This window comes from Platichthys flesus, chromosome 12, assembly GCF_949316205.1.
Source record: "Platichthys flesus chromosome 12, fPlaFle2.1, whole genome shotgun sequence".
Lineage (NCBI taxonomy): Eukaryota > Metazoa > Chordata > Actinopteri > Pleuronectiformes > Pleuronectidae > Platichthys > Platichthys flesus.
The window spans coordinates 17,282,784-17,298,363 of NC_084956.1; the positions used below are offsets into that span (position 1 = coordinate 17,282,784).

A 15,580-nucleotide genomic window follows, 5' to 3' on the forward strand; every position below is an offset into this window, starting at 1 on the left:
CTTCCACTCCCAGCCCAGCGTGGGGGCTCTATCAGGCCAGCTGTGTTGGTGCTGTCAGCCTCATCCTCCTTCGGTCCATCTCCTTCGGGCCACATGAGCCGGGCTCCAGGAGGATTAGCGCACCAGAGGAGGGGGTGAAGGGTTCAGGAGCAAGTGTTCAGGGGTCAGCACAGGGCTTTGCATTTGATCTCCTCGCTTGTACAAATGAAAGTGCTCTGATGTTTTATTTTGATTGAACTGGCTTAAACTGATATGAGCCTCAGTTGGGCCACATTCTCACATTGGGAATTCTCCTTGTCTGCGGGGCACAGGATCACCTGAGTCTGGAGTTTCCCTGGTGAGTGCGAGAGCCGCAGGTTGTTTTGCTTTGGGTCAGCGGGTTTGGGGTCGAGGGGGTGGCGGTCACAAACCACAGAGCACATTGAGTTGTCATCAATGCTCAGCTGCAAAGATTTCATGTGTTGGAAACAGAACGAGCTGGAGCATGGCCCCACCTCGTTCTGTTTCTTAAGGGGGGAAAGGGGAGTGCTGGCAGTTGTGTTTTTCCCAGTTTGATAGATAACAATTGTGTGGACAGACAGATAATGGCACCCTGAGGGGAAAGGCTAATTCTGTCAAACTGCAGGTGGAAAAACTGAGGTGATTCTGCAAATAAAAGAGGCCTTTTAAATTTGCACACCTGCATGGAGTCGGAGGTTACAACATTTCAGAACCAGCCTACATCGCCCGTGGTTATATCCCTCTGAACCAAAACCTCGATGCTTGAATATTTCAGCACAAACTCATCTCGTGGTGATATGATGCCAGAATCAGATGCTGATCAGACATGAGGGAAGTTTAGACAAGGCAGGTTTGGTTCTCTGGAGTTTGTGTTGCAAATTGCACTGAGATAGCTTGGTGGGATGTCTAAGGCCACGTCTGCTGGGGCTCCTGTGTGCAAGAAGAAACATGCTCCGTTCAAATAGCTGCTTCTGACAGGGGAGAGCAGATTTAGCTGTCGCAGCTAAACTAACCTTTCAAGTCTCTGCCACCATCTTGATAAACTTACGTAAACAGTGCAAACGGGACAAAGCACACAACAGCTGACATTGTATTGTAGTTTTCTATGACAGCAGAGTTTCCATTCGCTGATGCTCGAGCTTCCTCTCAATGTGTGTGTCCGCTTGTGCGTAAGAGAGGGTGGATAAGGGACTCTTTGTTTTCAATTGTTTCCTCTACACTTGGTTCAATGATGTTCTTGACATTTTTAACAATGTCTGCATGTCCAGGTCCAATAAAAGGAAAAAGTAAAAGACGTTTCAGGGTGTGTGTGTCATAAATGTCATGTCTATGGACAGAAACGTTTCTGGAAACACAGAGATGAGCCTAATGGAAAGTGAGTAAGATGTAAGCAAGACTCAAACCATGTCAGAGTCTACCAATCTAATGACTTACCATGGTTAAATTTATTTGAGTGTGTTCACTTGCTAATTACAACATCAAGTACAGTAAAGACTTGTGGGAATGAAATCACTTCTGCCCCCTCTCTGATGTTTGTTGTCTTCATTGTTTCTTAATAGGATAACACAGAAAACGATGGCGGTATGGATCAGCGAACAACCTATAATGTTTATACAGGAAGTTTTGTTACATTTTCACTAATTATTAAGGACATAATTAATGAATAATTCACGTTAAGGGAACTGATTCCCATAAGTGTGAGTAATTTGGTGCATCTTGATGGAATTTAATTGGACTCAGTAGTCACAATAAAGTGACCTGATGAGTGAGCTAAACAAAAAGAGATTCTCACAAGAGGTACTATAGTTAATCCTGAGGGGGACATCAACGTATTTGCCAAGTTTCATGCCAATCCAGTTAATGGCTGCTGAGATATATATCACTCAAAATTATAATGTGAACTTCATGGCGGCACTTCTACAGACAAAATCAGAGGATGACCAGAATGACAAAGGTATCACCTCTGCACATCACTTATATCTGTGATTATTCAAATCCATCCAGTAGTTGTTGAGGCAAACGTGGACAACCCAAGCTACAGCGGCTGAGAAAAGAAATAATCCTGCCCTCAGATCCGCACTCCTTTATGTACAATTTCACAAAGCCTCTCTCCTGGCGGCTCGGCTGAACCACAGTCGTGTTGTTGAACAATTTTCTGACTCAACCGCTATTGCACAATGACAATCTTTGACCAGGGGAAGAAATGCCAGTGTCCTTCAGTGAGTCCAACTTCAGTTCACATGCTGAGATTGTTGCTCAATTCTGTTTAAAAGCAAAGTACCACCTTGAGAGCTGCAGTATTAAATCCCACATAGAAGTAATAAGTGCCTGCTCTGTTCTGCTGTTCGGGCAGAAGCAGAACAAAGACAGCAAGCAAACCCTGAGAGACTGTGATATTGTGTGGTCAGTCTAAAACTATTTCATCATTTTAATCTGATTTGCACTGGCGTAATAGTGTTCCTTTTAGTAGCACATGTGGAATTCAGTTTATTCCCCTCTCAGCAGAGGCTGCAAAGTAGCATGGGTCTCCAGGGCTCTGCAGAGAGGCTCCGTTAAATACGATGTCCAAGTTTTACACAGCTCAGCCGTCTGTCTCCCTGCCTATGAAAAGATATGGGCCATTTGAGACCCACCATGATAAGTCTCCCTTGTATGGACGTTGACACTTTTACATCCATGCCTGAAATGTAGCCGTCCCCAGGTAAATGATGTCTTTCAGCCTTGTATCTAGTTATTTTGTTTTTCTCCTTCTGAAGCCCAAACAGACACTTATACTGCAGACAAATAAGTTATCTCAAACCTCCATAACATACTTGTGGGTGAAGCAGGTGTCAACATATAAATATGATAAAAACTTCATGTCACATTTACAGCATTGTGCGCGGCACACTGTGCCCCTTGACAAAACCACTTGAGGTTACATCAGGAAAAAAAAACGTTTTCCAAACAGCTCCCCCAGCTTGTCACACAAGAGGTATGGGCCATGTACTGGAACTTGGCTGAAGGCAGCACCCTGCATTAATAGGTAAGGCAACGCTAAATCAGATAATTTAGACTGATGTCTTTATGATTTAACGGAGTATGGCGAGGAAGCCGGTCTCCCTCACTGGCTGAATAAACAAAAATTTGTTCGGCTCAAATAAAATTTGATGAGGAGATAATTTTGCGAGTGTACTGCATAAAGGTCTCTCTCATGCAGCACGACAAGTCAACTGAAAGTCTGAAGAGGTGGCTCAGCTCACCGTGGACAAGATGACAGAGAGATATGGCTGGTCAGGCCCAACGTTGGAGGGGGGGGGAGGCCCATATGTGCCAACAAAACAGTCTGCTCATTTAAAATCCTTCTTGAACCTTTAGTTCGTCATTTCAAACAACCTCAAAAATATCTATGGTACAATACAACTCATTTAAAATCTCACCGATAGAAGCCCATTTTATGACTGATTTTAAGGATATTCCATTGTATTATTTAATCAGATATCCTTATAGGATTAATGTAAGTAACCTTGAAGACAATTTCAACAACATTAGACAGTTCATTTAACATTAACTGGCATGAACGACTCTCATTCAAAGCTGAAACCCACAGAAACAAGTCCCTAATCTGGGATTTCATCAGCAGATAAGTCCTGGAAATGCTCAACTGAGAATGTATTGGAAAATAACATGGTGGATTGTGCAGCGACTGTCTGCGCCTTTTGCTCTCAAGTAGGTTTGACAGTAGCTGTAAGCGCTACCTGTTATGAAGCAGAACATATCTCACGATACCATTTAAAAACCCTGGGAACTTTCACAATGTATGCAAGTCTCACATGGTTCCTGTAGTCAGGATATTTAGAATAACAAATGGGAATTCTTCTTACTGCTTCAAGGTTTCAGACCGAGGACTTGCCAACCAGCCGACTGGAATCCCTGACATGTCTCATGGGTGAGATACAGTTGGAGCTTTTTAGATTAGAAATCACTTGGGGCATTAACAATTATTTGAACATTTCAAAATAGCCAAAGCCACGGGGATGAATTCAATACAGGCCTTTCCTTAAAAGGATATAGTATCTCCCAAAAAAATAGCCGATAAAGAGCAGATGCACTTCTTTGCTTTAAGGAGGTCTCTTTGATCACTGAAAATCTTTCCCTTCGTTGATGACAGGATACCTGGGAAAGGGATTTTCAATTAGAGAACCTACACGGGGATCCCCTCACACGCAACACACTCCGAGAAATATGTGAAAACCCACAAACCCCCGGAAAAGGCTCAAAATCAACAACACCCAACTGAGGAATTCTGCCTTTTTTCAGAATGTCTTATGTGTGATATCAGATTTTGCTGCTTTGAAGTTGTAAGCTCATAATGCCTACATGTGAACGGCTTGTTTTCATTGCCATGTGCACAGAGCTGACAACACAATCACTCTGCGGTTCCGTCTCTCACACATACACACACACACAATCGCCCAGTCCCACATATGACAACACACCATGTTTACCCCTTCAACTTTCATCCCACGCATCCTGTTTGTGGCAGCAGCTTCCATTGTTCCCCCGTCTGTATCTACCTGAGAAGGTACAACAACTTTTTCCGATGGAGCTGCTCATGGATGCAGTAAAAAAGGGATCCCTTTTGTTTTGTTATCAACATTTGGCTGCTTTATCATTTCTTAAGTGGATGGAAAAAAAGAGGGAGGGAGGATGGAAACTATTGTGATAAATGCAGAGCACAAAGAAGAAGCCATGCATGGAGAAACCTGCAAAGTAAAAAGTGTTTTGTGTGCGGATGAGGTTGAGAGAGCATCGCTGAATCCTGAACAAAGCCCACACTAGATTAAGAGGTCACCTTTTTACGTTGGGCACCCCGGCTGATGTCACCCTGAAGGAAGTGCTTTGAAGGGGATGGGGGCAGACGGACATCCAGGCATAACAATACAGTGTTGTGTGCCAGTACCATCACAAGGACATGACGCTATCCCTGTGAGGAGTGGGCTTCACAATGCACTGTGCATTGGCTATATTGAGAAGATCTTGATGAGGGGCCTGCCAAAGTGTCCCATCAAAGTGATGAGGATACGCTCTTCATCAGGGAGGAGTAAACAAGTGATTATCTCAGTATCTGCAGAAATCTGTAAAAGGCAGTATCCGTTTTATGATAAAAGTGTAAAACTGTTTTGTTTTGCACGTAGAATGTTTCAATTTACTGTTTGATGAAATCTTACATCCTAGTATGAAACTCACAAGATGGAGAAGTAGTGTGACACTGCCCTCTAGTGTCTAAGAGTTGATGGTTAAATTCATTGAACAATTGTTTGTAAATTCAGTAAAAATAATACTATTCAAGTGTGTATGTTGTTTGTAAATTCAGTAAAAATAATACTATTCAAGTGTGTGTGTGTGTGTATGTATGTGTGTGTGTGTGTGTGTGTGTGTGTGTGTGTGTGTGTGTGTGTGTATGTGTGTGTGTGTGTGTGTGTACAGGTGTACACTCCAGGTATTTTGGTATTTCCTTTGAACTGCAGCCTCAAGATAGCTGCAGATATCAGCATGAAAGAATCTACCAACCTGTCATACAGCGCTGTAGGTGAATAGTTTGTAGCCCTCCTCATGTTGCCTTGGCCCGTGATGAGGGCTCAATCATTCCCTTATTTATTTGTAATCAGATAATTGACAATGAACACAAGCTTCATTTATCTCATTTGGAAGAACATGAATACCTGACCTTTGAGTCATATTGTTCAGTAGACAGAGATTCCAACTAAGAACATCAACAGCAAAGACAAACGACAGCAGAAGGACCAGAGATCTGTGGCATCACGTGGGATTACACTTTGGAGAACTTGGACCTGTGAAAGGCATTAAGTGCGGTTGAATCTGGGTTAACTGTCGAATGATGTGGACTTCTAACTGTCAAGTTATCAGTGTTAATAAAACAAACCCTGAACATCCTGGAAAGCAGCAAAGCTTGTTATTGGCTCTTCATTGCAAAGATGACTAAACATTACCTTGCTCCGACCCCTTCACTGAGCTGCTGTTTTAAGTGAAGTGAGAGTGAAGTGTGGTGGAGTTCAGGAGCTGAGAGGCAACGAGAACAACAGAGTTTGGATCTTGATACAACTTGTGTCAGTTAAAGGGAAACTGAGATCCAGGATGGTTAAATGGCGCACAGAGAATTTCAACTGGAGCAGGAAAGATTCTGCTGTTCGATCTGTCTGGATCCACTGAAGGATCTGGTGACTACTGGCTGTGGACACAGCTACTGTATGAGCTGTATTAACACCCACTGGGACAAAGAGGAGGAGAGAGGAAGCTACAGCTGCCCCCAGTGTGAACAGACCTTGACACCGGGGCCTGTTCTGGAGAAAAACACCATGTTAGCTGATTTAGTGGAGGAGCTGAAGAAGATTGGACTCCAAGTTGCTCCTGCTTATCACTGTAATGCTGGATCTGAAGATGTGGCCTGTGATGTCTGCATTGGGAGAAAACTGAAAGCTCTTAAGTCCTGTTTGATTTGTTTGGCCTCTTATTGTGAAAAACCCCTCCAGCCTCATCTTCAGTCAGCTCCATTGAAGAAGCACAAGCTGGTGGAGCCCTCGGAGAAGCTCAAGGAGAACTTCTGCTCTTGTCACAACGAGGTGATGAAGATGTTCTGCCGCTCTGATCAGCAGTGTATCTGTTATCTCTGCTCTGGGGATGAACATAAAGACCATGACACAGTGTCAGCTGCAACAGAAAGGACTGAGAGGCAGAGAGCGCTCGGGCTGAGGAGACAAACAATCCAGCAGAGAGTCCAGGACACAGAGAAAGACCTGAAGCTGCTTCAACAGGAGGAGGAGGCCGTCAAAGGCTCTGCTGATAAAGCAGTGGAGGACAGTGAGGAGATCTTCACCGAACTGATCCGTTTGCCGGAGAAAAGAAGCTCTGATGTGAAGCAGCAGATCAGATCCCAGCAGGAAACTGAAGTGAGTCAAGTCAGAGAGCTTCAGAAGAGACTGGAGCAGGAGATCACTGAGCTGGAGAGGAAAGACCATGAACTGAAGCAGCTCTCAGACACAGAGGATCACAACCAGTTTCTACACAACTACCCCTCACTGTCACCACTCAGTGAATCTACACATCAGGATCCGTCCTCTGAGGAACTTTGAGGATGTGACAGCAGCTGTGTCACAGGTCAGAGGTCGACTACAGGACATTCTGTATGAGACAGACACAGAGATTTTACAGATTGTGTCTCGAGTGGATGTTTTACTGCCACAACCAGAGCCAGAGCCCAGAGCTGACTTTTTAAGATATTCACAGGAACTCACACTGGATCCAAACACAGCAAATAGACATGTGTTATCATCTGAGGGAAACAGAAAAGTAACTTTTATGTGTGAAGAACAGTCTTATTCTGTTCACCCAGACAGATTCACTGGTTATTATCAGGTCCTGAGTAGAGAGAGACAGACTGGACGTTGTAACTGGGAGTTGGAGTTGGAGGTGGGGGTGAGAGGAGTTGATTGGCAGTCACATACAAGGATATCAGCAGCGCAGGAGGCTCAGAAGACAGTGTATTTGGATACAATGATAAATCTTGGTCATTATATTGTGGTAGAAACAGTTATTACTTTTATTACAAAGGTATCGAGACTCCAGTGCCAGGTCCTCTGTCCTCCAGAGTAGGAGTGTACCTGGATCACAGTGCAGGTGTTCTGTCCTTCTACAGCATCTCTGACACCATGACTCTCCTCCGCAGAGTCCAGACCACATTCACTCAGCCTCTCTATGCTGGAGTTAGGGTTAGTTATTCTGGATCCACAGCTGAGTTCTGTAAACTCAAATAGACTTGAGTCATTAAAAGCGGTGATTTAGATTCTGTGTTTAAATCTTTAACTTCTTTTGTCTCCATGTTTGTTGATCAAACTTCATTGTGGTGAAGTTTCTGCTCGGCATAGAGATCAGCTGTCAATCAAACACTGACCTTCCTTTATCACACATATTTAGTTCTCACTTTGTAAAGACAGAAATCTATAATTACACTGACATGAAAGTGTTTGCAAGAACTACTGTCGGTGTGGTTTTCTAAATCAATGTAAAACAGGAGGCGCACAATTCACTTCTGCGCAAGAGGTGCACATTTCACTTCTGCGCAGGAGATGCGCAGCCACTTCTTTAGACCTTTAGACTTTTTTGTTTGCCTGGTCATGATACGCATGTGAAGATCGATCAATGTGAATGCGTTCCAGGGGTCTCGGGGGGCACTGTCGAGCCATTTTGCCGCGCCCATTGAATATTACTCCAGAATACGTAAATTTTCACCACTCTCAAAATTTTGGTAAGAACTTGCATGGTAAAGCCCTCAAAAGCCAAATAATTTGCCTGAATAATAATAATCCTTACAATTTCAATAGTGAGCACTGTCAGTGCCTGTCAGTGCTCGGGCCCTAAATATTGAGAAGTGATATGGTTTTATGAGACATGTAGTTAATGATTACATGATAAACAATGGGCCTACAACAAATCAGATTCATTGAGTCTATTTTATCACATTATTTAAGCTTATTTTCTTAAATGAGGAGGATTTCACGCTCTGCCTCACATTAAAACGTTGTGGGGTTCAAGGCCCTGCACACTTAGGGTTAGGGTCATATTTCTTTCATGTATGGATTACCGAACGAGCCTATGGGGCACTATCCCATGACCCAAGAGGACAGGTGCATGTCCCCTGTAATCTCGAAATTGAGTGACTGTTCATATTTCTTACTTGAAACTAACATAGACACTTTTTTCATCCTTTCTATTTTAAGTTTTGCTGGAGTTTCCAAAATGTTGGGTAAATCCCAGATACATTGAATGGTTTTCTTTAAATCCACCTCCTAAAGCACAGAGGTGCTTTCGAATGCTAACAACAGTAACCCAATTTAAAACTTCTGATCGGATTCTTTTTAGAAATACCAATTGATATCTGACTGAGCAGCACACAGAACTTTACACATCTTATCTAAAATAATTATATTCAGTTCTAAATATCACTTTCCTCTCTTCTACCAAGTTAAAAGCATTGTATGAACTTGAATGATATGATGCATGCAATTTAGTTGGTGCATGTTCAGTAGAATACTATAATTCAACACATATCCCATTTAAAAACTCTCAAAATGCAGTTGAATATTTAGTCAGTTATTCCCTAGGTTAAATTTCTCTCCATTGACCACAAAGCATTGACTTGAATGTGAAGATCCTGCAGTGGGGCCAGGAACTCCAGTGGTCTGATGCTTCTTAGTGTGTGTCAACAAACTGTGGAGTTGCCTAAAGTTAGACATTTTTCATTGATTAATTAATTAACTATATTAACTCACTTGGTCAAGGGACGTGGCAATGAAATGTGTTTTTATACATTAGATGTTGAAGTAAAACAAAACATGCCATGAAACTGTAGCAATCTTTACAGCCACAGGGGGGCGTCATCTATCTATCACTGGTCTATAGCTACAGGATAGATTTGTCTGTTTTTTCTTTCAAGTGACTGTTTTCTAAGCACAATTACAAAAAAATCCGTATGTTTGAAATTTACTTTTGATTGAAATAAGATAAGTGATCTATCTACACCATGTCTAATCGCTGTAGCCTAAATGTGTTTTATGAGTTTGGGTTTTACATTGAGCTGCGGCTACGGGCTCAGTTCTTGTACATTTTGATTTGGTCGGTGATGAAATCACGATGAGGAGAAAACCTTCAACGTGCATACACTTTCCTCGAGATGAGTATTGCACTTTCACAAAGTTGAGCAAACAGTCTACATCTCTTCAGTAGCAGCGAGAATCACAACAACAATAGTGGAAACAGCATAATAACATGTCCATCTAATGCAGATGAGCCGGGGACATGCCTGGGCAGCTGAGGACCTGAATGGGCAGGATTAGAACCAGATGTTCGTTGGGACGCAGAGGCCGCAGCCAATAGGAAGGGAGACCATTTGGTGTGTGGGAGGGGCTTATTGTCTCTGCCTTTGCTCAACATTTATTCTAACAGGTAGTTTAAAAACTAACCAGCAGCAGCAGCAGCAACATCACCACCAACCCACCATTCGTGCCGTGAGCTGGGACTTTCACCCCAGTTTGTTTTTTGGGGGGATAATATCCGGATAGTTTCTCTCCAGAATGCTGAGCAGGAAGGGGTCTTGTGCCGGGTTGATGAGCGCCGCAGCCGGCGTGGACCGCTGCAGGGTCGGGGAGAGGATGCAGGCGGCTCTGGCCGGGCTGCAGGAGCTGCATCTGCTGAAGGAAAGACAGGGCGACATGGTGAGCTGGGCGCTGAGGATGGACCGAGAGGAGCCGGTCAGCTCCACGCACGCAGGCCCGGAGGCAGCCAGGGCGGTGATGGGGGCCGAGGAGCAGCGTCTGGAGGCGACCCTGACAGCCCTGAAGCAACAGCTGGTAGGGAGGAAGTCATATAAACTAAACAAACATAAACACTCTTAAAACAGGGTCGTGAAAACAGCCATCTATTATTGTGCATGTGCAGCGATTTCATGTCAACTTAGTATTTACGCTTTTATTTCCCGGCTGGTTGTTGTTTATAAGGATGGTATTAGCACGGGTTTAATTGTCCTTGGGTTACACCGTCCGCTGCCGTCAGCTGATGCCCATGTGCATTACTCTCTTCAATTATTACCAGACAGACTTTCATGCTCTCAGCTGGGGGTAGGAAGTAGGATAGGTGTCATAAATCAACGTTCACGAGGACTTTGAGTTGTGTAGCCAATGTGTGTGTGTGTGTGTAGACTGTGGAGAGGGAGAGGGGGCCTCAATCATTAACCACTAATGCCAGGAAATAAAGAAAAAATGTTGGTGTGTTTTTAAAGGTGGGTATTTCTGCTGTAAAAGACGCCCAGTGAGAGTCTTACAGTCCTGAGGGGCTCCAGAGTGATGGAAACTGTTGGCTCTGTGGAGTTCTCAATGACGAGCTTTTTCCATGCATGCGGCTGTGAGGGGCTCTCAGAGGAAGCGCAGGGATTTAGATACTATGCTTGACTTTCTGCAGAGCTGGGCATATGCACCGAAGGATATATTCAAAACTCTTGGTCAGCAAGTGAAAATTTAGTTTTATGTTCACATAAAATAATGCAGCCTGAAATCAAAATGATAGACAAAAATAGACTAGAGGTTTTAACCTTTGACAGTAGGTCACTCAAATGTCTTTACTCAGAACATTAATTAAACCATACAAGTTTCCAGGCAATGCCCTCCAGACTTCTATCTAAGAACCACTGTAACAGTAAATGCCCCAGCCTTAGCTGCAAAGCAAACACTCCTCAGTCCCAACCCCCAAGCTTTTCTCCTTCAGTAGTTTACACAATGGCCAGGCCCTCGCTGTGGGGGAGAAATGAGTTACCCACCACTGCTTCTTCCATGCTCCCCCATGTCCTGCTGGGGTTAATCATCAGCCACAGCTGAGACGCCTTTGTTTTTCTGAGGGCTTTACATTAGAGCATCCTTTATCACGACAACAGACCCCATCTTAATAAATTTATAGAGTTGCCAACACACATCCGGATGTTAAATGTGCCTGTTAATCCACTTTTCGAGAGAATGTCTGTGTAATTGTGTGCATGTGTTTGCGTGTAGAGCTTTATTGCATAAATCCCTTCTTTCCTGAGAAAAGCTAATTAGATTTTACTGTCTGGTTTAGGTTGTGTTCCACATAGTTTTAAGGGGGTTGGCCTAAATGTTGTGTGCTGCCTGTTTTACAGTCTCGTCTTCGGAAACAGGATGTGGGCCTGAAGTCGCACTTGCAGCAGCTGGACCAACAGATCAGCGAGCTGAAGCTGGATGTAAACAAGGCCTCCACCGAGCAGCTGGAGAGTGACAGCAGGCCAAGTTCAGGTGTGGAGGCTCACACACTCACAAATTGTTTACCTTGTTTATAGCCAGTAATAAAGCCTACATCCAAACTACAATCACACAATGTTATATGCTGACATAAATACTTATGTGTAATCTTTCCCAATCTCTCTAGGGTTTTATGAGCTCAGCGATGGCGGCTCCTGCTCCCTGTCCAACTCCTGCACCTCTGTTTACAGTGAATGTCTGTCATCGTCCCAGACAAGCCTTTTCCTCCTTCCACTAAGCCCTGCTAACTCCTACGTCAGCCCTCCATCTCAAGTCGATGTCTGCCGCCGACGTTCTGCCGATGAGAGCACGGCTCAGCCCCACCCTCCACGGGCCACGGGCCTCCATCTGGGCAGCAGCAGGATCCGAGCAAGCACTACAGGCCCTGAACAGTCACGGCCAAGACCTGTTTCAACAGGTAATCACATCTTTCAATCTCTTATTTAGTGTCTCTTGTTTAGTTATAGGAACCATTCAACTGAGGTTGCTATGCACATAAATATGTATTTTGCTGTGTAATAACATGGAATTGTTAATCAGTATTGTTTGTGTTGCCTTTCAGGTGATCTCGATAGGATGATGGCTCAAGGTCCAAGCTACTTCAAATCTGGGGATGCAAAGAAACCCTCCATGTGCCAAAACCTGAAGACCTCTGCACTGGACGCCAAGTTTCATAGTAACCTGGTTTCCCGCAGTGGTACTGAAGTGTACCACTACCCCAGCCCCCTGCATGCCGTGGCTCTGCAGAGTCCAATATTTTCCAATGGAGGAAACCCAGCCACAGCTGGGCTTCTAGAGGGCCTGGGACCCTCTGTGAATGGATCTGACACCCTTCAGAGGGCACAAGTGGGCTATGACACCAAAACCCTGGGTTACATTGACAAGCTCCTTCAGCGCAGCTTGAGCAAAATCCAGAGTGAAACGGGCACAGAGACTCTACAGATGCACAGTGACTACCGCAGGAACCCCACTGAGGTGGCAACTGTTTTCCATGAAGTGGCTCAGAAAGAAGCATGTATGCTGAAGCCTTCTTCAGTTCAGACCACGAACATCATCCCACTAGACACCGACCAGAGGAGACACTGCATGACATACTCCAGCCAGGAACCAGCTGATAACACCAGCCACAAACAGTCAGCGAGAATTCAAGAGGTTTCATACCGCTACTCCTATCCTGTGGCCATGAAGGAGTACAGCTCTGATGAGGTAGCCACCTCAACCCTCAAGAGGAATGATAAGCCCCAAGGAGAATATGCAAGCATAGCAAAAAGCCATTCAGAGAAGAGATGTGGGGATAACGTGGAGTCAAGAACACAAGAAAGGAAGGGTCAAAGACAAAGACCAGTGGTGTCACACAGCTCCAGCACAGAGGAGAGTCAAGTATTTGAGATTCACGCTGGTCACTCAGCTTCCCCTGAGTTTGTCCATGCCAAATTCGTCCCTGCTGGATCCCAGAGGGTCAAGGTGAGACGGGCAGACTGTAAAACCAAAGCCGTGAAGTTGAGAAGAAAAAGCAGCGATAAGTCTCGAGCAACAAAGCTGCAGCATGGATATTCCTCTGGTGAAAGGACCAGAGAGGCCAGTGGTGGAACCAAGGGGGAGCAGAGAAAGGCCGGAAAAGGAAAAGTCACCCAGAAGTGTACCACCTGTCACACAGAGGAGCGCAGACAGGGCTCAGGCTCTGACTCCAGCCACTGCAGCCCGGGAGTCATGTACAATCACAAGGCCCAGCCCAAGCCTCAACCCATCCCTGCTGTTACGAAGTCCAGCAAAAGCCGCAGACACCAGTGTGTGGAGTATGACCAGGTTGTAGAACAGAGGAAGAGAAGGCAGGGATCTGCTAAACGGCCGTCCAATGTGGAGATGTTCCAGGCCTCATGTGCTCAGCGCCAGAGGTCAAAAGAGCCCCATGGTCATGCACCAGGGAGCATGCAGATGGTCCGCAGCATGAGCGCCAAGCCAGGCCAGTGGATTGGTCCCCCTCGTCCCTTCCAAACCTCCACGTCCTCTAACTCCTTCCTCCACAATCTGAACGCCAGATACCCTCCAGCACCTTTCCACATGTCCAGCCTTTACCCACCCAGATGTGAGTCAGAGTATTCAGCTGAATGCGCCTCCCTGTTTCACTCCACCATTGCAGAAAGCAGCGAGGGGGACTTGAGTGACAACACCACCAACCGCTTCGGAGATAGCGAGTCCAGCCAGAGCTCCCAGTCCTACTCAGACTCCGACAGCAGCCTGTCGCTGGACGAGGAGGACCAGGTGGACGTGGAGGGAGGCCTGGTGTGGGCCGATGTTGCTGTGGGCCCCACCGCTGCGGCAGCTTCAAGCCTCCTGCAGCAGCTCCCACGCCCTGAGCCATCAGCCTGCCGGATCAAGGCTTCTCGAGCCCTGAAGAAGAAGATCCGGCGGTTTCAGCCGGCCTCCCTGAAGGTCATGACCCTGGTATAGTGACATTCCCCCGGGGCTGAAAGAAAACAGTTCAGCTTCACCTGGTCTCTTAGAACAGCCCCCTTAATCATCACTGAGAGCAGCCATAAAACTGGACTGCATTCGTGCAGTGATTGCTTTGTCTAAACAAAAAAAAGTCAGGAATTTATGATTATTGAACGTGAAAATGGTGCATTGTATAAAAACATGTATAACACAATTATTACACTTACACTTAATTTGTAAATATTTATGCTGTTATAATGAAAGTTTCTCATGGCATATAACCACCGTTTCATTTACACTTCTGTCATATAATTGTTGTTTTGGAAAAATAAAAGCAATCTTTTTAATTTCATGCAAATAATTGTTTATTTTCTGTTGATTAATTTTTCTCATTGATTATAACCACCACAGTTACATTATTAGAATAAACTGGTATTTAATCTATACTGGGACAGTTTGTTGTGAGTTTTTATGCTTCTCCTCTTTTCTCTTACAATCACACTGAGTGTGGTCCAGAGTTAACTGCAGGATTAATAGCACCCAGTGTTTCTTCATTAGTCTTATTATGGAGACTGTTTATCAAACGTGTTTCAAAAAAGCTGTCCTCCATGTCTTTACAAACTCCCCACTGAGGCAGACCAGTTTGGCACAGACAATATAAACAGCTTCTTATCTGGTTCCTGCCCAGCTGTTGGCTTAATAAGTTGCGACTTCAACAATCGGCCCAGACAGTCGTATTTGATTAGCGGGGTGAGACATTTAAATGTAAGTCAACATACTTGCACTGATGTACTAAAGCACACAGTCACACTCCTTCAGTTTCACAAACAGACATTAAGATGACAGTGGTGGGAGCTCGGGTTTCTGAGATCTGAGGTTTTCAAACAGTTGGTGTGCGTGGCACGTGGGATTAGGCAGGAATGACAGATGATAAGAGGCTCCTGATTTTTGAGCTGTCACGAGGAGATTAGACGGTGGGCAGCTGCAAAGAGTGGCCCCAATAATCTCGTTTCTGAAATCTGCCTCGGTATCTTTCCATTAAAATTCTTTCAAAGAAGGGGTGAGGAAAAGGCCACTCGTGAAGGTAAGCAGTCGGGTGACCGTCCTTGCAAACATTAGCCTTGGCTCCCGTGGTCGGACCTAATAATATTTCCTCCCATCAGGCAGTCCACCGTTACCCTCAAGTTCCCAACTAAGGAGCTTATAGGGCCGACAAACATTTTCAGCATTTCATCCCATTTCACTTTGAAGTTGTGTTCCCTGTAGATCCACTGCAGAGACCA

General features: G+C 44.9%; 1 protein-coding gene and 1 pseudogene across 1 annotated transcript; both read left to right on the forward strand.

Moving 5' to 3' along the window:
- The first annotated feature begins 6,146 nt into the window (after nucleotides 1-6,146).
- Nucleotides 6,147-8,013, forward strand: LOC133966458 (tripartite motif-containing protein 16-like; annotated as a pseudogene).
- A 2,013-nt stretch (nucleotides 8,014-10,026) lies between these two features.
- dact2 (dishevelled-binding antagonist of beta-catenin 2) lies at nucleotides 10,027-14,693 on the forward strand. The gene is made up of 4 exons (XM_062400446.1): nucleotides 10,027-10,406; nucleotides 11,723-11,855; nucleotides 11,989-12,279; nucleotides 12,424-14,693. Exons 1-4 carry the CDS (start codon nucleotides 10,131-10,133, stop codon nucleotides 14,310-14,312), a joined length of 2,589 nt encoding a protein of 862 aa, XP_062256430.1. The 5' UTR covers nucleotides 10,027-10,130; the 3' UTR covers nucleotides 14,313-14,693.
- Nucleotides 14,694-15,580: the final 887 nt, after the last annotated feature.

Coding starts and splice junctions, on each gene's coding strand:
- dact2 (XM_062400446.1), top strand. CDS start 10,131: ATGCTGAGCAGGAAGGGGTCTTGTGCCGGGTTGATGAGCGCCGCAGCC. Junction 11,856..11,988: donor TGACAGCAGGCCAAGTTCAG/GTGTGGAGGCTC, acceptor CAATCTCTCTAG/GGTTTTATGAGCTCAGCGAT. Junction 12,280..12,423: donor GCCAAGACCTGTTTCAACAG/GTAATCACATCT, acceptor GTTGCCTTTCAG/GTGATCTCGATAGGATGATG.